At 43.7% G+C, this 21,923-nt stretch overlaps 1 protein-coding gene and 1 long non-coding RNA gene across 2 annotated transcripts in view; one reads left to right on the top strand and one right to left on the bottom strand.

Moving 5' to 3' along the window:
* Parva (parvin alpha) overlaps positions 1-21,923 on the top strand; it is a 149,454-nt gene that overhangs the window by 87,087 nt on the left and 40,444 nt on the right. The window contains exons 2-4 of the mRNA XM_020184050.2: positions 12,399-12,488; positions 12,567-12,637; positions 15,548-15,650. Of these exons, the coding sequence (XP_020039639.2) occupies positions 12,399-12,488; positions 12,567-12,637; positions 15,548-15,650 (264 nt within the window). The remainder of the gene's footprint in view (positions 1-12,398; positions 12,489-12,566; positions 12,638-15,547; positions 15,651-21,923) is intronic.
* LOC141410883 (uncharacterized) lies at positions 272-10,050 on the bottom strand. Its single transcript, XR_012435690.1, has 3 exons — positions 9,598-10,050; positions 2,574-2,658; positions 272-1,676 (listed from the first exon to the last, which is right to left on the bottom strand). It is a non-coding gene; the product is annotated as an uncharacterized lncRNA (long non-coding RNA).

Below are 21,923 nucleotides of genomic sequence, written 5' to 3' on the forward strand. Positions count from 1 at the left end.
TACTCATCCTTCTGCTTTCTGGCTTCCCTTCTTCAAGCCCAAACCCAGCAGCCGTTGATGTTGTGGTTCTGGTATAAAAAGTGGGGCTGTTGCTGGGTGCCAGGGGATCACACCTGTAATTCTAGCTACCTGGGAAGCTAAGATCAGGAGGACTGTGGTACAAGGCCAGCCCACAGAAGTAGTTTGAGAGACTGCCCCCCCCCCGCACCCATTTCCAAATTAACAAGAGTAAAATGAACTGGAGGTGTAACTCAAGTGGTAGAGTACCTCCTTTGCAAGCACAAAGCCCTGAGTTCAAACCCCAGTCCCACAAAAAGTTTCAGTTTGGCTGAAACTCTGCTGGAAAGGGAAGGTAGCTCAGGTGACATTCTGTTCATTAATGTACTTCTGTGTGTCGGATGCTGGCAGACAAGGCCTCAGCCTTGGAGCACACAAGTATTAAGTGCAGTGGAGACAAGAACAGACCTCTGTCCACAGAAAGGTCTAATGTCCCCTTTGCCATGAAGCCCTTTCTGGGACCTGCAGTCCCTCCACCCCCAATGCTCCTCTACCATCTGTAGGGGTATACACAGCTGTGAGCTCCCAAGGCAAGGGCTCATTTTCTCCCAGTAAAGTATATGGCGTGCAGCAGACACATACCCACCAAGAGTGGGAGAAGGGAATGAGCACATGTTACAAGGCCTATTCCATCAGATGGAGGGGTTGTTGACTTCCCTTGGCACTGGGATACTGACAATGGGACGATCTAGTTCTAAAACTTGAACTCTGTTCTCAGAAGGAAGGGTGTTTTCCCCAGAGGGTGGTAAAGGGTAAAGTCAAGCTTAGAAAGCCCCCAGCATATGGCCTTCTCCAGGCAGGAGCCCAGAACAGGTTAGAAGTCTTTCCCTAACCTCAAAAACTCCTTAGGGCCTACCTACTGTCATTTGGCGTCCTCTCAGACCAGACCTGAATGAGTCCAGTACAGGCCTCTGGTCCTAACCATCTCAGAATCTCCAGTGCAGGCAGGTCTTAGAGTTGGGACTAAGGAATGGCATGGGCCTGGTGTCATGATACAAAGAACAGGATTTGGTCTGTTCCTGGTTTCTTTGGTCTTGGAAGAAAAGATTATATTCCTGTCCCAGATTTCTTCCTGAAAATATACTCTCATCTCCCACCCAGGTTCCTGTGATTACCCTTCTTGTGGAGAGGGACCCTTGAGCCCCTGGGTGGGCATAGAAAAGATGCCTTTGTACCTCATGACTCACCCTTGGCCACCTCTGTGTCAGCTCAGCTGTGGTAGTCAGTGTGGATCTCACCCTAATTGAACCCTTCCACTTTCTGTCCAGAGCTATAGTCTCTAAAGCCCCTCAGCTGTGGCCACTGCAGCCTACAGAGAGGCAGCTCCTGGGGGACCATTAGTCATGGGAAGTCTCCTTGGGGCATTGTCTACAAGGTCCTCCAAGAGACCCATAGGGATGGAGCCAGGTACCTGCAGATGACCAGCCTGGTGATGCTCCTTCAATGACTCTTCCTGGGTCTCATCTTTCTCTCTTTACTTCTTGCCATTTTCCCAGGATTGCTTCCCTGCAGTCAAGTGATGCCAAACTAAGACATCAGAGAAAGGGGATACCAATAGTTCCAATCCTCTAGGGATCTTTTGAGGGAAGTCACTGAACTTCCAAACATGCGCTTCTTATCTGTGAAAGAGAAAGCATATAACAATACATGGGCCCCGACTTGCATATAGGGCTGTGCATGGAGGTCCTCAGGCTACACCATCCCACACTTGCTGTTCTGCCACCCTGAGTGCCTACACACTCTTCCTAGTTGGTCAATACTAACCTTCCAGACTCAGCTGCCTCCTCCCCCAAACCTGGAAACTACCTAAGTGTCCAACAGCTATGGAATGGCTAAGTGATATGTGTGTGTGTAAGGCGAAGAAAAGCTTATAAGAAGATAAAACATTTGAACAGAGTTTATCTCTGAGCAGTAGGATTGGTTTTTTAAAAATATTTTCAAAAGTCTTTTAAATATAGTCAGAAATAACCAGTTATTTAAAATAAGCAAAAATACTACTAAGATACCACTTTTTTAATCTGTCCTCTCAAAGGCTGGGCTGCCATAGAGTGACCAGTTACCCTTTGGTCTCAACATATCCGTAACTATTCCCCGTTAAACATTTTCTTGGCCTTCATGGGAGTGCAGGAGTGTCCGTGTTCCCATGCCTTCTCAACAAATGTGGTTTGCAAAAATGGCATGATATGTATTTTCAGGCCTTTTTCAGAAGTACACATTTGTGTTTGGGGAGCAATTCATCTGCCTCATCTAATGAACTACATGTCTCCACGTAAAAAATAAAAGCTGTTACAAGAAACTGGGACAACATATAGTATAGTGCTGAGAATGTGAACCCTGGAGCCAGCTGGCCTGGATCAAATCCTGGCTCTATTTTCTAGCTTTGTGACCTTGACCAAAGGTCAAGAATAAGGCCTCTCCTAGGCCTTACTCTCGTCTGTAAAATAGGGATAAAGTACTTATTGGTGTAATTGTTGAGGCGATTAAATTTGTACATGTATTTACATGCATCTACATACCTGGTCCAAGGGAAGTACAGTTGGCGTGCTCTGTCACCATCATCATCACTGTTCACACAAGAATGAGTTTCCACAAATGATGCTCCTTTGGGATAAACCACCAAGTAATGTTTAGACAAACCCAGACTTAGGTCACCAGTAAGCTGGCCCAATCAGAATACAACCACACCATGTTTGCCTATTGGTACATTCAGAACTGTTCACATGGAGGGTACAACTTGGGAATTCCAGTGGATGAGAAACTGGTATGGTCCTTTTTTAAGCAGCATGAAGCCACTGCAAAAATAAATAACTAGCTGTTCAGGATTAATAAAGAAGTATATAGACATGAAAGTGAAAGGGCCACAGAGAAGGAGTTGCAGCAAGGACACATGACTCAAAAGATGCACAAAGATGAAGGCATGTGAGGTGAAAAGGCTACACCAGAGCCTCTTGTATCCACATAGTACCTGCTGGGGTCTTGCAGGCCCTTCAGGGACCTTGGTGTCTCCAACATGCTTCTCTGTTGTTCTCTCTACCCTGCCCAGGGCCCCTTAACATATTGCTCTGCAGTTTGTGAGCATAACTCTCCTCTCCCCCATGAAAGCATCTTCTAACCACTTAGTGATTGTCAGGTCCCTAGCACTCTTCTGGGCTCTGAGAGCCACCAAAGTTACCTTTCCTGTAGGAATCAGCCACTGCCAGAAGTTAGGTGCTTGTCTATGTGTGCATTCATAGCTCCCGGCCCAGCCACGGCACCAGACATGCTCTGTACATAGTTAGGAGTCAGCGAGATAAGCAGGACCAGTTCTACAATGGTCATCGTTGCTTAGATTGTTCACTGTCCTTGCATTTCAAGAGTAATTAGCCAACTCAAGTTCTGTGTTATCTCTAAGGCTCTTCCAAATTCTACGGTGTGTGGATACCGTGCATGGCAATGTGGTGGTTTCTCTAATATACAACCAGATTGATTCATGCACACCACTGTCTGCTTAAGTGGGTGCAGACCTTAAAACCAAGGCAATGGTTGTGGGACCCAGTCTAGTGATAATAGGCTATGGCATGGCAAAAGAGAAAGAACAGTGATGTATTGTTCCCCTGGACCCTCTGTGCCTGTGCAGTGCTTAAACTTATCTCCCATGGTGTACTTAAGGCCTCAACCAATGTTTCTATTTATTTTAAATACCTGGAGACAACCAATGGTGCTTCTCTCTGCCTCTGGGCTCACTAGCAATTGGAGGACACTATATCACATGCTGGGCTGAGCAGTGAATCCATGTCCAGGGGCCATTTATTTGGCCACCTTCCAACTCTGCAGAGACTGTAAAACCAATCAAAACAAAGACTCCAGTGGAAACCGTTAAGACTCAGAACTATTGAGCCTCCTGTCAGTTTCCATCAAAACACCAGTCTCTCCATTTCCTTCTTTTGGCTGTGCTCCCAAGGCCTGGATGTGAGACCTTGGTGACGAAACAGCTGTGTGAAGTACCAGAGTGTGGTTGAGACCCTGGCGGTCTACAGGAGCCACCGAGAACTGGCTGCCATCTCATATGTTATGGCTGCTGAAAAAAAAGTTATCATTTTTGTTAAAAAAAAGTAATAAAACTTCCCTTGTTTAAGGGACTGGGTGGGCGGGGTTGGGATTTTGCATTTTCTTTTGGCAATTTCATGTGGAGGAAAAGTGAACCCATATGTTGCAGGGAAGGGTGAGTATTAAGAACAGAATCTCAATGGAAAAAGCCATTGTAGGCTCATCTGTATCTCTAGTCTTCAAGAATTAGCCGTGTTCTCAAGGAACCCTAGTTTCTTTTGTAGGAGAATTAGCCTAGAAAGCAAAGTCTGGGCTCTAGTTTTGTTCATTGCTGTTGGGGGATCATTTCTTTTAGGCCCTCTCAACTAATTCAGCAAGAAAATGTGTGTGCACTCATCCATGCATGCACATATATCTATATTTCTATGTCTAATGATCTCTCTCTATATTAAGCTAAACATTAGTTCCTACTGATGTTTCCAGCTTAATCCATTAGCTCATGAATCATCCCAGCTTTCTCTCCTTGCTTATCTGTAATCTCCCACTCTTAACAGTGAGAAATCTGGTTCCTACCATCCATCATCCATTAATTACTCAATTCCAGTGTACGTGTGTAGCAGTATCAGAATTCTTAACCCATGCCTCCATGGAAAATAGCTACTCTATTATACAACAGAACAATGCTTAGGTATGGTGCCTTTTGCTTTGGGGCTTACAGACAATACCCATTTCCAAAGATATTTAGTTCTGCACCATTCTCCCACCATCTCCAGTGAGGTGGTCTCATTCATTTGTCATGAAGATAGATTCCTTTGTCAGGATCTGCTTTTCATCCTTGGGCTTTTAACCTCCTAAATGAGATCTTAGCCAAAAGGCCAAGAAGTGATCCTATATGATTTTTAAAAATTGCTTACCTTAAGGTTTACTCCTTGTGCTACAAAGTTTTGTGGGTTTGACAAATGAATGTCACATATCCACCATTACAGCATCACACAACCATCTCACCACTTCAGAGACCTTTGGTATTTTAAACTTGCAGTTCATGGGGAAAAAAAATCTTTAGTATTTTGCTTATTCAACTTTTGCCTGAGTCCCTGGCAGCCACTGATCTTTTTACTTTCTATAGTTTCTCCTTTTCTACAATGTTATATATTTGGAATCATACATTTTATAGTGTTTTCAGACTAACTTCTTTGCCTTAGGAATATGGATTTAAGATTCTTCTTTGTTTTTCATGATTTGATAGCTAATTTCTTTTTGTGAACTGAGTATTTTATCATATGAATATGCTACAATTTTTATTTATTCATCTTTTTTGGTGGTGTTGGGACTTGAACTCAGGGCCTCATTCTCACTAGGCAGATGCTCTTCCACTTCAGCCACTCTGCCAGCCATCTTTTTGTGTTGTTTATTTTTGAGATAGGGTTTCCCAAACTATTTGCCCAGGCTGGCCTTGAACTGTGATCCTCCTGATCTCTCCCTCCTGAGTAGCTAGGATTATAGGTATGAACCACCAGCCCCTGACTATCCATTCATAAATTGAAGGCTATCTTTCTGTACATCCAGTTTGGGGCAATTGCGGATAAAGCTGCCGTAAGTATTTGCTTGCAGAGTTTTGTGTAAACGTGTTTTCAAATCATTGGTGTAAATACCTGGGAGCATGATTGCTGGCTTATATGTTAAGATCGTGGCATTATAAGAAGTACAAATTGTCTTCCAATGTGGCTGTGGCTGCACTATTTTGCATTCCCACCAGCAATGAATATGGGTTTCTGTAGCTCCAGTCCTTGTCAGCATTTAGTATTGTTCATTTTAATTTTAGTCATTCTAATATGTATGTAGTGATAGCTCATGGTTTTAATTAGGGAATGACAAATTACAAGGAAATATCACCAATGGTAAATGATGATGAAACCTCTTCTCAAGCTTACTTGCCATCTGTACATTTTTTGGGTGACATATCTGTTGAGATTGTGTGTTTTATACTTTCTTATTTTCTTATTGTTCAGTTTTAAGAGTGCTTCGTATATTTTGCATATAGGTTTTATCAGATAGGTGTTTTACAAATTATTTTCTGTCGGTCTATGACTTGTCTTCTCATTCTCTTAAAAGTATCTTTCATAGAGTAGAATTTTTTCATAAAGTCCAACTTATTTTTCTTCTATAGATTGGCCTTTTGCTATTATATCTAAAAGCTCATTGCCAAACCTAGGTCATAGAGATTTATTTGTTCTTTTTTAGAAGTCTATAGTGTCATGTTTTATACTTAGATCTATGTTTATTTCAAGTTTGAGGAAAGGCATATGGTCTGTATCTAGATTGATTTTTCTGGGTATGGACTTCCAGTTATTCAGCACCATTTCTTAAAAAGACTATCCTTTCTGTATTGAAGTGCCTTTTTCTTCATTAGAGAAAGTTGACTATTTTTGTAGGTTTGTTTCTGAGTTCTCTATTCTATTCCCCTGATTTATATATCTATTCCTTCATCAATACCATACTGTTTTGATTATTATAACTTTATAGTAGTCTTGAAGTCTGGTAGTATTCTCCAGCTTTGTTATTCTTCTCAGTAATGTATTGACTATCTACTCTGTTGCCTTTCCAGATAAACTTCTGAGTCTGTTTGTCAATACCCATAAAATATCTTAGTAGACTTTTGACTCAGGGCTTTGTAATCTGCCTATCAATCCTACACATATTTTGTTAGATTTATACCTAAGTATTACATTTTTGTACTACTGCAAATGGTATTTTACTTTTAATTCCAAATTGCAATCATTCATTCTAGTATATAAGAAAGCAATTGACTTTTGTTGTATATCAATCTTAGATCTTACAGCCTTGCTATAATTTCTTATTATTTCCAGGAGTTTGGGGACACCTTGTTTTTATGATTGAATTCAAGACCCTAATGCCCTGGACCCCATCTGCTTATCTGTCTCTCTGTTCTTTCTTCCAGATCCCTGTGCTCAGAGGTAATCATTTGATACATACATGTGTTTTGTTGTGTGCCTGTGTTGGATGAAGATTTACATGTTCAAGGTCCCATTCACGTGTTTCTTTTTTTAGGAGTCCCTCCCAGTTTTCCTTATCCAAAATGAGCTGCATTCCTCCGAGCTCCCACAGCCTCTAGTTACCTTCTTCACCTCAAGTGCCCGTAGGGCTTCCTCTCCCACCACCTGTGGGCAGGGCGAGACAAGTCTCCAAACCTGGCATGGTGATGCTTATTGGTTGAATGAATGAAATTACTGGGCTTGCATAAATTGACCCTTTTGTTTTTACTTTAAGAAACCTTTGTTCTTTCTCTTCTTTGTACTTGTTTTGCCCCTGTGTTCTTTGAGTCCATGGACATAGCCTAGGGTATAAGAGATCCAGTAGAAGTCTATCCCTCCTTGGGGAAAAAAGAGGAGGGCAAAATTACCTTTAATTACAAACCTGCTCTGTTCACCTATCAACTCTGTAGTCCTGGAGTACTTGTGTATTGATTAGGGAGATTGGGCTCCAAGTCCCAGAAAATAGCCACTCTTCCAGCTTAACAGTAAGTGTAATTTTTTTTTAATCTTCTGTCGTAAGACATACAGAGCTGGAGTGGTTTCAACAAGAACCCCTTTCCTTTTTTCTCTGCCAACCTCAGCATATTAGCTTCTCCCTTGGGCTAATTCACCTCATGGATACCAAATTTTAGTCACAAATCCAGACATAACATCCTGATCCTGATTCAATAATGATTAGCAGGAGAAAGATGCCTTCTTTTCCTTGGGCTTCTTTTATCCCTCCCTCCCTCCCTTATTTTTTTTTTTTTCCTTTTTTGTGGTGGGACTGGGATTTGAACACAGGACGTCACACTTGAGCCTCACTATTACTTTTGCTGTAGTTATTTTGGAGATAGGATTTCATTAACTATTTGCCCAGGCTGCCCTCGAACCATAATCCTCCCAATCTCAACCTCTCAAGTACCCAGGATTACAGGCATGAGTCACTGGTGTCTAGCTCCCTTCCTTGTTTTTTTGAGACAAGTTCTCATTATGAAACCCAGGCTGCCCTATAACTCAAAATCCTCCTGCTTCAGCATCCTAAGCACTGGAAGTGCAGGTATATGCCAGCACATGTTCCTCCCTTTAAAATGCAAGGAAAAAAAATGCAAGAAAAGTATTACCAGAAATTTCTTCTCACAGCTCATTGGTTAGAATTGTATCATATGACAGTGCTGGAGCCAATCACTGCTGCAGGAACCAAGAGCATCATGACTGTAAAACTAATCAGGATCAACCCTGAGGCAGGGAGATTTCTTTCAGAAAAAAGAATAAATATTGAGACGGAAACCAGCAGTGTCAGCTATATTTTAGTTTTAGAGAAATTGTCTTCACACTTAATTTCAGAGGGGCTAAGTCATGTGAGGTCCCACAGCTAATAAACATAGAAGCAGGATTCAAATCCAGCTCTTTTGTACTCCCAAACTTAACCTTGTACTTTCTGCTGTGCTGCTGGACCAGCGTCAGATTACAGTTCCTGGAAAATAAAAGCCCCCTTTCTTAGGATAAGCGCTTCAGAGGTCAGGCAACCTCTCTGCCTTCTCAAGCCTGACCTTCAGCTAGGCATTTAAGCTGTTTATTAAGTTATGACTAATAGCACTGCAAGACACCAAGAACTGCACATTCAGGCCTAGTTTTAGGTCGTCAGAGGAGGTTCAGGGGATAAACATCGTATTCAGCTTCTATGCTGAGAAAATTTAGTTGCACCTCTGTTGTCTTTTTGAGTGCAGACATTGGCAAGGGGCTTCTGCTGGGCCCTGCACTGCCTTCATAGAAATGAAACCTTCAAAGCAGGCAGGCTGTTTTGGGAAAGTGGCCACTAATGGGGCCCCATGGGGCAGGGGCCAGGCCTGAACTGGGCAGTTTGCATATTCACTTTTACAAACAGTTGGCTCCGAGTCAGCAGTTAATGGAATGAGAATGATGTTCCTGTACCAAATCATTTCCTGAAAAAACATTTCCAATTGCAAACATAGCTCAGCCTTTCTTCCCGGGTTTGTTATGTCTCTGTGAGTGAAGTAAAGAGGCAGGGCAGAGAGGAAGGGTTTCTGACTACAGATTTCATCTGAAAACATGTTTGACAATGATCTGCACTAGAGGGAGAGTCCATTCCGACTCACCTGGTTGGGAATAATGGTTTTCTAGTCATACTTTCGAGATGCTTAAATGCTTCTCTGTTTACAGATTGGCCTTGGCTATCCAAAGGTCTTGGGACAGATGCAACTTTTCTCCCTTACAAAATGCAAGCTGGAAGTGCTACCCCAGAAATATGCATGCATACACATAGGGTCAGGCTAAAATGTAAATGTTTTCTCCCATTCCATCCCATAAACCACTTTGGCAAATTCTGCCTTCATATGTAACCTGTACAGGTGAAGGGTAAATTTTATTTCTTCAACAAATACTGTACTTGAGTCCATACTGGACTTGAGGTGTCATTTTAAGGAACAGTAATAACAACATATATTTCCATGGCTCTTACCAAGTACCAGGCAGTCTTCTGAATATATATGTGAAGTCATTTAATTTTCCCAACAACTCTCGCAGGTTGGCCATATTACCACTCCCATTGTGCAGGTAAGGAAACTGATGGACTTGCCCAGGGTGGTTGCACAGCTAGAAAATGGCAGATTTGAAGCTAGGCAATCTGGCTCCTATCACTGTCATCATCTGGCCTCTTTGGGGATCTAATAGTGAACAGAAGACAAAAAGTATCCATCCTCATCCGCCTTACATTCTGGTGGCAGAAAAAGGTAACACATCAATAATAGTTGTCTCAGATTGATGATTTCTAGGAAGAAAATAAAATGGGGGGAGGGAAGAATAAAGGAGAATGATGGGGTGGCATGAATTCCCAATGATATATTGTAAGAACTTTTGTAAATGTCACTGTGTACCTCTAGTACAATAATATGATAATTAAAAAAAAAGAAAACATGAGAGGAAGGTACAGGGCTGGTCACAAGGTCTTGTAAGTCACAGTAAGGAGTCAGGTTTGCTCTTTGTGATGAGAAGTCACAGGAAAGTTCAAAGCAGAAGAATGAATGATCCATAGAACATTCTGGCTGTACTGTGGCAAGTGGTTGGGCAAAATGCAAGAGAAACTGGTAGTCCAGTTAGGAGATGGTTCTGATGGCCCAGATGAAAGATGACAGTGGTCTGAACCAGGATGGTGGCAGGAGAGATGGTGAGAAGTGGGTCCTGGCTTGGAGGTGGCACCTCCAACACTTGCCAATGTATTAAGTGCAAAAGGTGAAGGGGGTGGGAGAGGATTTAAGGGTGACTTCTTGGATTTAGGCTTTTGAACTGTTGTGTAAACAGTGGTACCATCTACTGAGGAGGATAAGAGTAGGAAAAGCAAGGCTTTGTTTCTATGCTGTTATGGTGGGCGGTTCTGTTTTACTCAATGTAAGCAGTGAGTAAACTGTGTAAACAGTGAGACTCACAGCCTAGAGCTCAAGGTCAGGCCTGGGCTGGAGATTCAAATATGGCCCTGCTCAGCACTGACATAAATGGACTCTCCCAGGACCACACCACCCAAGTGAGCTTTCTGTGATGCTGGAAATGTTTTGTAGCCATGCTGTTGGGAACAGTAGGCACCAACCAACCACATGTGGGCCTTTGAGCACTTGAAATGTGGTTGGTGTGACTAAGCAATGGCATATTTAACGCACTGAATGTAAGTAGCACCAGTAGCTAGTGGCCACTATTTACGGCTGCACAGACCTGGGGAGAACGGAGCTAGAGCAGAAAATCCTGATCAGCAGCAGCTGTCTTCAGCAGCCGGGAAGCTCTACTTCACATTCATATTTAAGCACAGCTTCATTCCCACTGTTCATCGCATGCACAGCAGTGCTTTTTTGTAAGAAACAACACAGAAAAGAGAGTAAAGGGATGAATCTAGAGGAGATATTAGCTATAGAAGTCTAAGGAAGCAGTTGTACTTAGTTAGAAAACAAGGACAATCATCTACTTCCAGAATCATTGAAGTATCACCTGTATTTGTCTGCTATATTTTATGGAAGAGAATTCTCCGGATTTGTGAACTTTGGAGAATCAAACTGGTGACTAGGTGATGTCAAGGGCCCACTGCTAAGGGACTAAGTGCCAGCTTCCTAATGTGAATGTATCTCTTTAAGGTCGCATCTGTTTCCCTGTCTTTGTTAGGCAGGCTCATTCCCTCGCCAACTGGAACTCTCAGTGAGTTTATAATGTGAAAGAACTCTTTGTAAGTGGCTGCCTGTGCTTAAGAGTTCTTACAAGTCTATGCTGGCAATCAGGGAGGCCAGAGTCAATAAAAAAAAATAAAATGGAAAGATGAGCTGTTGCTTTTACTAAAGTTGATTGCAGCTGCTCTGTTAGCTCCTTAAGGACCTCTTGGTAACCAACGCCTTTAGAGAATATACTCCTTCTGTGCTTAATTGGCAAAAAAAGTAAGGATCCCCTTTCTTACTTATAAGTCACAGCCTTTAGGAGGTGTCATCCAAGGTCAGCACGCACCAAGTACTCAGCACAGCTGGTTTGGTGGTAGTTTTTTGTTTTTTCTCCCCCCAAGACTGGGTGTGGGATGGAGGGGTGTTTGGTGCTTGGATGAGATTTGGCTGGGAGTCTCTAGTAGTCATTGACCCTAGGATTTGAAAAGTGGAAAGAACTTAGTGGTCATCCAGTGGAACGCTTCATTTTCACTGAGGAAATGTGCCCCAACCAGTGCCCAGGGAAGAGGCTGGGGACTGAGATGTTTTCATGCAGCTGCTGGGGTTAGGTGCAGGAGGGCAGGTAGATAATGGAAGGAGTATCTTAGGGAAGCCAGCCCAGGAGAGAAGTCAGAAGAGGGTTGAACCAGAGATGAAAAAGGTTCACAGTATAAATCAGCCTGAAATTGATGACCTCCTTCATTCAGCCCATAAGCAATTTCTGGGTTCCCACAGTGTGCCCTTGGAAAGAGGGGCCTGCAGGAGGCAAAGGCAGACTCTTCAGAAAGAAGATTCCCAAAGTCTTTTCTGAGGAAACACAGATTTCTGTGTTGATGAGACCTCTCTATTTCTTAGGAAAGGGAGGGAGGTGACAGGTAGAAGAGGTGAGATAAAGAGGACAATTAGGTCCTTTTAGCAAAGAGCAGCCACAGGTAGATCGCAGACTGAGTAATAGCTGTAATCTAACCTTTGTGAGGTTTTCTTTTTCTTAATATCAATACTGAACACATGGGGTGCAGAAATCCAGCCCCCCTCCACACCCTCGCCATCAGTCAAGCCAAAATGTGACCTGTTCTTCCTTGTCTTTCAGTATCGGAGCTCCAGGAGGAGGGAATGAATGCCATCAACCTGCCCCTTAGCCCCATCCCCTTTGAGCTGGACCCTGAGGACACCATGCTAGGTAACTGTGCCACTTGCCTCTTCATCAGCTTGGCACCTTCAATGTATCTACCCCACTCAATTCCTTTTCTTTTTATAGAGGAGAATGAAGTGCGGACCATGGTGGATCCCAACTCACGCAGTGACCCAAAACTTCAAGAACTGATGAAGGTAAGAAGACATTAAGAAGGGCTCTAGGAGCTCCCAGCCTCAGCAAAGTCTGTAGAACACCGATTCTGTGCAAGCACCACGTGGGCTGCTCCAGAGAGAATATAAAGTTCAGGCAGTCCCTGCCCATGGGGGTCCATCTATACCCTTGAGAGAGGTACACAACAATGCCCAATTAATGACATTGGTCATAAGTTCACATTGGCCAGGATCTGGGAGTTATTAACACCCCATGAAAAAGGAATTACTATTACTCCCATTTTCCAGGTAAGGAAACTGAGACTCAGAAAAGCCAAGTGGTTTTTTTTTAGTGTAGGAGATTAAGTTAAAAACCATGTACCACATACCTGCACAGTGACCAGCCTGTGCCTCCCCTAAAAAAAGTTGTTCACTTCTCTCCACTATCACCAAGATGCACTTAAGATAGAAAGGCAAGTGAGCCATTTACAGTGCAAATCTGAATACCTCATTTTCCTGCTCAAAGCCTGTCTGTCTGTAGTTTCCTGTCAACTGCAGAGTGAAAACCACACTCCTGGGGGATTTATTTCTGGTCCCTGCCTAAGCTCTGTCTTCCACCTCAGATCATCCCTGCCTAGCAAACAAGGACAACCAGACTGTGCTTGCTTCCAGACCTTTGTTTATGCTGTCCCCTCCACCTACTACACCTAGAATGCCTCTAGCTGCTCTTCATCAGAGAGTCAAAGCAGAGCCACTTTCTCCAGGAAGCCTTCTCTCTACATCAGTGCTATGACTCAGCCTCTTTGTGCAGCAGTGGCCCCTTGTCTGTAGCCCTGTCACTGTCATCTCCACATGATATTAAATCTCCTCATGCATTTCTCCCTCCTTCACTAAATGGTGAACTGCTTGGGATACAGATTATCTTTTTTAATCCTGATGTCCCTGGGATGTAAATATAGCAGGTATTTAACAAACATTGGAGGGAAGGGATCTCAAAAGCAGCCAGGCTATTCAAAAGCAGAATCAGAGCATTGTCCCATGGTTGAGACTTCCTCAGTAAAACAAGGCCATGTCATGAGGGACTTGGGGCAGTTTTCTCAGAGGAGATGTTCTAAACATCCTTTTTTCTCATTCCTGCCTAAGTCAGTGCTTTAGCCTTGAGTCCAAGGAAGTAGCAGAAACAAGGTGGTATGGGCTAGGGACCATGCAGCCCCTTCTATCTTGGGCCTTGCATGTTGAGGGTCTGTTGCACCACAGATAGCTACCCTGGTCAAGGAGGACCCTGAGCCCTTGCATTTGCTATGTAGGGAGGTGTTCAGCTACTGGTTGAGGCTCTGCCTGTCATTGTACTTCTCCAGGGATGCTGGGCCCATGTGCGCAACGGTACTAAAGAGGATCTAGCTGGTCCTGTCACAGAGCATTCACCATGCTCGAATGGTGGTGCTGCTAATTGCCCCAGCAACTCTGAGGGGGAAGACGTGGTCAGAGTGAGCTGTGCATGGGTCCGGCTTAAGCACTGACCTCCCATACCTAGACTACACCCAGACTCAGTTTGTGAGAGAGGAAGACTGAAGACACCCATGGCTATGTATAGGCCTGAGCCCTGGAGTGCTGCCCAAAGACACAGCCTTTCCCTGCCAGTCACCTCAAAATTCTAGTCTTCTTTACAGAGGCTCCTTACCCAACTCTCTGGAAGCCTCCACTCATTCCTGCTACCTCCTGTCCACTCCCAGTCTGGGTGGGGCTCCTCCACTCCCCCTTAGCTCATGGACTCCCCATCCCCTAGGACTGGAACCGGTTATGTTGCAATCCTTTAGTTGATTGGTGCTTCCCCCCTGAACCTGTCCAGGACAGACTATGTCTTACATTGTTGGATACAGATCATGCCTGGTGCATAGTAGGTGCTCAATAATAACCATCATCCTTCCTTGAGACAGAACAGTGTGCTGTGAACCCCTCCTTCCCCCAACCCTGGCTCTGTTGTCAGCTCTTAGGATGAGGAAACTATTCTGTATCAGACTTGTGGTGGGGATCACATGCCTACGTACAATTATGAGAACTCATCACCGAATGCTTAAAACTAGTTAATTTGATTACACATAAATAACATCTTGATAGACAAACCAAAAGGAACAACTAAAAAAAGAAAGGCAGTACACATTTCTTACCTGAAAACTGAGCTGACAATGCATGCCTCTTAAGGGTGTCTTGTGTTTGATTAAGTAGGATGTCACATGCAGAATCTCCACTCAATGCCTGGCACGTGAAGCATCGACCAGTGACAGCTGCTGAGAGACACCCGAGAGCAGACTATACTGCTCTGTGAGAGGTGGTTCGATGCAGAGACAAACATGCTTTAGAGCAAGCTGACCAAAGATCCACTCCTGACCCCACCCCGCAAGCTCTGTGACCTTGAGCTGTTTCTTTCCATGCTGACTAACCCTCCTGAGAATGTGGGTGACAGTCACTACCTGGCCTCTCTCCTAATGGAAGAGTGCTTTATGTATTGATAAGATCTGCCTTTAATCGCGTATTTGGCCCTTGTCATAGACTATTCTTTCACCTGCAGTCTTAGAGACAGAGGTATGGTGAAGATAACTAGCTTTAGATTCACAGATACACATATTCCCATAGATGACAGTGGTACACAAACAAAGTAGTGGGTACAGTTGTGGTTTCAATCCATTTGCATAATTCCAGAGCCCATACCCTTGCCTGGCACAAAGTCCACTCACCATCAGGGAAAGGATGGCAGGGGCCAAAGAGATTGGCAGAGACACTGGTGCTGCGGCACTCAAAGGCTCACCCACCCCCCACTGTCTGCACACTGGTCCTGTGATTGCTCTGCAGCTTTTAAAAATCAGAAGTTCACTTAGATTTTAATTGTTCAGGATAAGAAAGTAGTCTCTAAAAAAATACCCTACAACTCCCTTCTCTCCCTTTCTCTCCCTGTAGGTATTGATCGACTGGATTAATGACGTGTTGGTTGGAGAAAGAATCATTGTGAAAGACCTGGCTGAAGATTTATATGACGGACAAGTGCTGCAGAAGCTCTTTGGTAGGAGGAAAGTTGGGCGTTGTGATGGATGGTCACTTGGTCCTAGTTAGGAGTCATTCTCAGGTCATAATGGCTTACCTGAGATGGGCTTGAATGTGGAGAGTGGGACAACAGAACAATGAGGGCTGCCGATGGCCTCTGAGAATCTGTTTTACATGAGGAATTGCAGAGTGACTCTCGATGACCAGATAAGCCAGCCCCCCTGGCAGTCCAGAGTCATCAGCTATGGAAATGAAAAGACTCCACTGTACTACCCTCTACAAAAATTGTGCATTTTTGGTATCTCTGGGTATATTTACACACGCAGGGGTATATATGTGTTCCTCTGTCATCTAGAAGCGGATATGTGTGTGTATTCCTCTGTGATTTGTGGACCAATGTGTGTTGGTGTCCCTCCATGATCTATGGTCCTATGTGTTCTGTGGTGTGTGCATGTACAACTCTGTTACCTGTGGACATGTACGTGTTCCTCTGTGATCATTGGACTTCTCTGTGTTTCCTGTGTATCTCTCTCTCTGAATTGGGTGCCAGTATGTGTGAGTATGTACCCCTGGACTGTGTGGGCCTAAGTCTCTGTATATGTGTTGCCTCTACGAAGGTGAATATGGAGCCAGCATCACTTCACAGTTATTCATGTGAAATCTAAGGCTAAGGGTTGGAAAAGAGAATTCAGGGGTAATCTTTGTATGGATAGGACAAGTGCAGCTTGAATGAAGTTGGGTTTCCCATCACTTCCCTCCTTTTCTCTCTGGTCCAAACCTCTCCCTCCAATCTATCTCCAGTTCTTAGCCTCCCACTGGTCATCTCCACATGGGTGCATCTTGGACTGAATTCATCCACTCTTCCAAAGATGCTTCTTCTGTTCTGAATGAACAGAATCCCTTCCCATTTTTGCCAGCTACCCTCATGAACAGAGGTCACCAAGGTCCATTTCTTCTTGCTCAGAGATCGCTCCTGAATCCATCTACTCTACCTTTTTCACTTGTTTGATTTGCTCTTGTCTGAGCTATTGAAAAAGCTTCCAAAATCACATCTTCATCTCCATCTCTTGCCTACACAGCTAGACAAGAAACCACAGTAAAACACAAGTCTTGTCAGTCTTGACTTCTCCTGCCAGGCATTGTCCTGACCCCTTAGCCCATGTTCAATACATACCATGGTCCACTCCCCCCACATCCAGTTGTCTTTGCAGCCTCCCCTCCGGCTACTCCCACACACGTGGCTCACCCAACCTGGTAGTAAACATCCAATAAGTAAGTGTCTGTCATCATTGTTGTTGCTTTTACTATTTTATTCCCACCATCACTACAGTATTACATATGCCATGCGTATTCATCCCTGATTCTTGGTTCTTCTTTCTGCCTGTCAGCCCTGTTTCCTCCTTTATCTACAGGGTACGCCATTATTGCACAGCTTTCAATCACATGTGCCTTCCTTTTCTACCCCGAGCAGCACAGTCACATCCAGAAGAAAGAATCATGTACTCTTCTGTGTTCATCCACGCATTATTGTAAGACTTTCCATGTTTGTAGCTATTTGTGTAAATGCACAGGGCCTTCTAAGGTCAAGAGCCATGCCTGATTTATTTTTCCAGGCTTCTTGAGCACCATCAGTTGCCTAGTGCATGTTGCCTAGCATTTAATCAATGTATATTGGATGAATGAATGGCTAATATAAAATCTAGTAATTTCTAGGAAGCTAAACTGATTTGGTACTCCAGACATCAATATTAATGAGTGTTAATATTTAAAGGTTGTAAACTGCAACTGAATACAGAATGGAAATGAGAAAGCTTTGGCACATGTAGATATGAAGAAGCCATGAGCATCAATGAGCAACTCTCCCAGTCTCTGCAGCTGTGAGCCCCTCCAGCAAATTTCTAACCAGCCTCTGAAGCTATCTTGAAATGTTCTGTGCTAGGCTTTCAAAGCAGGGGTGGAACATGGCCATGAAGTAATGGAACATGATTGTGGAGCAATCTTACCTCCAGGAAGGATTACAGTCACATCCGTGTGGCTGCAAGTCCAGCATTACATATGATCAGATTAGATTATTTCAGATCTTAACTTTCATGCTGAAAAAATGATTCACTATAGAGGTCGTGCTACTTCTGTAAACTTAGGTTTAGTTGGATCTAGTGGGTCTAAACCACCTTCAGAATCTACAGGCAGGTGGAGAGAACCAGTATGTAGCAAAAAAGTATGTCTTAGAAGCTCCCAGAAGGGATCAGTCTAGAAACAGTTTTGAGTAACCCCTGTGACCTTGAGTTCCCCTCTGGCTATTTTCCTATCTTCCTGCTTCCCCAGCCAAGTTTCTCTCTCCAAAGAGCATTTGGCACTGTCTGCCTTCCCATAGCTAGTCATTCCCTTCCACAGTACAATTGGCCACCCACCCTCATCTTTCCATTGACATCCAAGGTCAGCAGTGCCAATTCATACTTTCTCTTCTGCTGACATGTGACTGAACATCTTGTCCCTTTCTTGAGCCACATGGTTTCTGCACCCTCATGCTTTCCTGGTTCTTGTCAACTGCTGACACCTGCTTCTCAGTCTTCTTGATATGCACTTCTCACTGTAATCAGACTTCTCAGTCTTCCATTTTGGCCCTCATCTTCTTTCATACTCACTTCCTGGGTGATGCCACCCACCACTACAGTGTCAGCCATCGCTTTACCATACTTGCTCTCAGGTTTATATCTCCAGAATAGCATTCTCCTTGAAATTAAGATCATTTTTAACTGCATTCCAGACATCCCCACCTGGATGTTTCACAGCTACCTTGCAACCAACACAAGCTTCTTCTCTTTCTCATCCTCATCAAACCATTCTGCTTTCCACTTTGATGCATGGTCTTACCACACATAGCTAGTTGGTCAAATGAGAAGCTTAGGAGTCATGCTGGATTGTTCCTTCTCCTTCGTTCCTCTTCCTCTGTCCTGACAACTAGATTCCCATATATGGTGCATCAAATCTATCCCATTTTTTAGTTAGTGTATGAAGCCCTTAGAAAAGTGCCTGGCATGCTAGGTAGGTTAGCATTTACCATTATTCCTCAGCCCTACTATGGCCATCTTAGCTCAGAACTTCTCATTTTTCTTAGCTTCATTGATTCCAAAATCCTTTTTCTCTGTGTATGCTGCTTCCTGCTGTGGTAACACTCTGAAGATCTTCCAGATTTTTTTTTTATAATTTCTTTATATTCCTTCTATTAATTGTTATTCCTTGCTAATTGGAGTTATTCCAATTAACTCTCATTTATTTACTTATACAGTTATTTAATTATATCAACATGGACATAAATATATTTATTTTATACTTGGGGTTATAATCTAATTCTGACATTATTCCTTTTTTGTTCATTTACTTCTAGCTGTGGCCACTGGGAACACTCTCAAGTTGGTTCCTAGACACTGTGTCCATGTTGTTTTTCTTAACACTGCCTTACTTTCATTCCATCTTCATCTGATACTTCCCTTACTGTTGTCCTAGAATCAACACTTCTCTAAGGAGCCCTGTTTGCTTTTTTTTTGAAGAAAGGTCCTTAGATATCAAGATCTGGACATATTAGTCAGTGTTGTAACCTGCTATCTGCAGCGTAAAAAATCCAAACATCTGTACTAAGATACAGTGCTCTCATTGGTGGTACTCAGATGAATCAAGCATGATCACTTCCAGAAATTCAGCTTCCAGTCCTGGGGCTTGAGTGTCCTTCATACTGAGCTGGTTGTGCATGGGGAGGAGGAGGGATAGAGTTTAAGATTAGTAAGATAACTGTGAAACAGCAGCATTAGGAGAGAATGGAAATGGCACAGGGTCTCCCTTAGTCCAGTCCATAGTCAGATGTGGGGATAAGGATAGGGAGAGCAGGAAGCCATGTTGATGACATCATGAAACACAGACTCAGACCCTAGAAGTACAAGTGAGCAAGGCACAGAGCAGAGGGTGGTGCAGCCATCGTTGTGAACGCCTCAACAAGCATGCATCACTGAGGTGATAAGTGGACTCAGCTGAAGAGGACCAGTTGGGTGTGCCTTGGTCAGGACCCCTGTGGGGAACACAACCAGACCTGGTTCATCTTTTGCAGCCAGAAGCTCATTGCTCAGCAGCAGTGTCTGGTCTGCTTGCAGGAAAACAGTCCATCTTAGGGCACCCCCCCCGCCTCCCCCCCACCAAGGCATTTCTGGTAAGTTCTCTGAGAATAGCCTCCTTAATCTTTTCCTTGCTGCCTCTGTTTTCTAGCTCTTCCCACTTGTCCTGGTAGTGGATCTTTGTGTAGGTTTTCCTAAAAGCAGATGGTGAGACAAGGACTTGGTGGAAGAAGTTTTATGGAAGGGGATCTTAGAAAGTACAGACAACCAGGGACTGGGGATACAGTTCAGTGGTATAGTGCTTGCCTAGCATACACATGGCCTAGCCACCACAAAAAGGAAAAAAAAAAAAGATAACCAAGTGAGTAACATAAGAAGGGAAGACAGAAATGCCAATTAAGAGTGCATTAGTAAGAGTAGCAGCTGACAATATGCCTTAGAATCACCCTCCCAGTTCAGGGAGGCAAGGACATTTATTTTGTGGCTCCTCTTGCCCTGTGGTTGAAGGTTGCCCACGTGGAAAATCAAAACCTCCAGGATTTGTGGTGGCAGAGGAGAGAGCCCCAGGCTGGAGGTTCATATGCTCAGAGCCAGCTGCAGCTGCAGGTGAATGCAGCCAGGCTAGTCAGGGAGCTCTGGGGAGAACATCAGTATCATCCCCTCCACTGCGGGGACTGCTTCTCCTGAAATGGGCACTTCGTGCGCTGTTTACGTTGCTGTCAGGGAACACCCAGTAGTGGTCCTTTATGATGCCCATCCCATCCTCTCATGGGAACAGTTCCAGCTCTTTCTATGCCTCAGAGTAAGAGCTTCCGGCCCCAGAATAAGGAGGAAATGCCTCCCTACCCCATGGTCCACAGTCACCTTATTATATTTGCATCACCAACACCTAGGCAGTAGATGGAGTGAGGGAAATGGGAGATAAATGATTCCAGGAAAATGTCTACACAGCGTGATTAATCACTTCATTTGAACATGAGCCATGGTCTGTTCCTTATTTAGACTTCCTGACTTGGGATGGCTATACAAGTCTGTTTATGGTGTTTTACTTGACCGATCCTTGTTTTTGACCGTGCACATGCACTGAGGGCAGACAGGACCTGTTTTGAGAGATGAGAAACCTGAGGTAACAGGGCTGTAACAGGGCATCTTCAGGCAGAGGGGCAAGAAGGGCATGGTAGGCATAATATTTCAACAGAGGGGGGTTTTGATTTTTGGTTTTGTTGTGCGTGTGTGGTTTTCTTTTTCCCTGACATACCCCTAAAGAGTGCATTTTATGCTCATATAAACCTCGTCCGATAATACTAAGCAAAAAACCATTTGGTTTGCCATATGCCAACTACAGATCAAGGGATATAAAAGTATAAATATGACAGTGTTATCTTCATGTAGCTCACAACCTGGTATACAAAGGACTACAAGGTATCACGTAGGACTTTGGGAAAGACTACTTGAAAAGATAGCGTTTGGGATGGAGCCTTATAGAAGGAGCAAAATTTCAACCAGATGAGGAAGGAGAAGACAGAGTTGCTGGGAAGCTTCTACTGACTTCACTGTGCATAGAGGGAGAATGCTGCAGAGACAAGGAGCACGTATGTGGGTGCCCATTGAGATTGGTTGAGAGGGATGTGTAGCTAACAGAGAAGATGAGACCCAGCACCCATCGTGCGTTCTAACACTGTCCTCCAATCACAGGAGCCAAACTACTTTTTTTTAAATGGCTCATTTGGGCTGGGGGGAGGATGTAGCTCAATGGAAGAGTCCTTCCTAGCATGTGCAAGGCCCTAGGTTTGAACCCCAGCACTATCAAAAGAATAGAAATGGCTTATTCTAGGACTGGGGCATGGAATACAAATGAGCCTAGAGCACACCAAAAAGAAGTGCTAAGAAAAAAATACGTATATACATATGGCAGCATGTTAAAATTGTTCAAAACCAACCTGAAAAATCTCCCAGCAGCCAAGGCTAGAATGCGGATAATTATAGTATTATTATATATTGGATTATAACCCAGAGTCTAAAATAAGTGCCCTTAAATCTGTACTGATAGACATCAATAGCCAAATAAATAAATGGGATAAAAGACAAACCGTTCCTTACAAAAGCATCTTAGATCATCTGTGGCTCCCTGTCACTGAGTGAGCTGAATTTAGTGATGCTTCTAATGATTAGGGAATGGAAATCGG

This window comes from Castor canadensis, chromosome 1 (assembly GCF_047511655.1).
Source record: "Castor canadensis chromosome 1, mCasCan1.hap1v2, whole genome shotgun sequence".
NCBI lineage: Eukaryota > Metazoa > Chordata > Mammalia > Rodentia > Castoridae > Castor > Castor canadensis.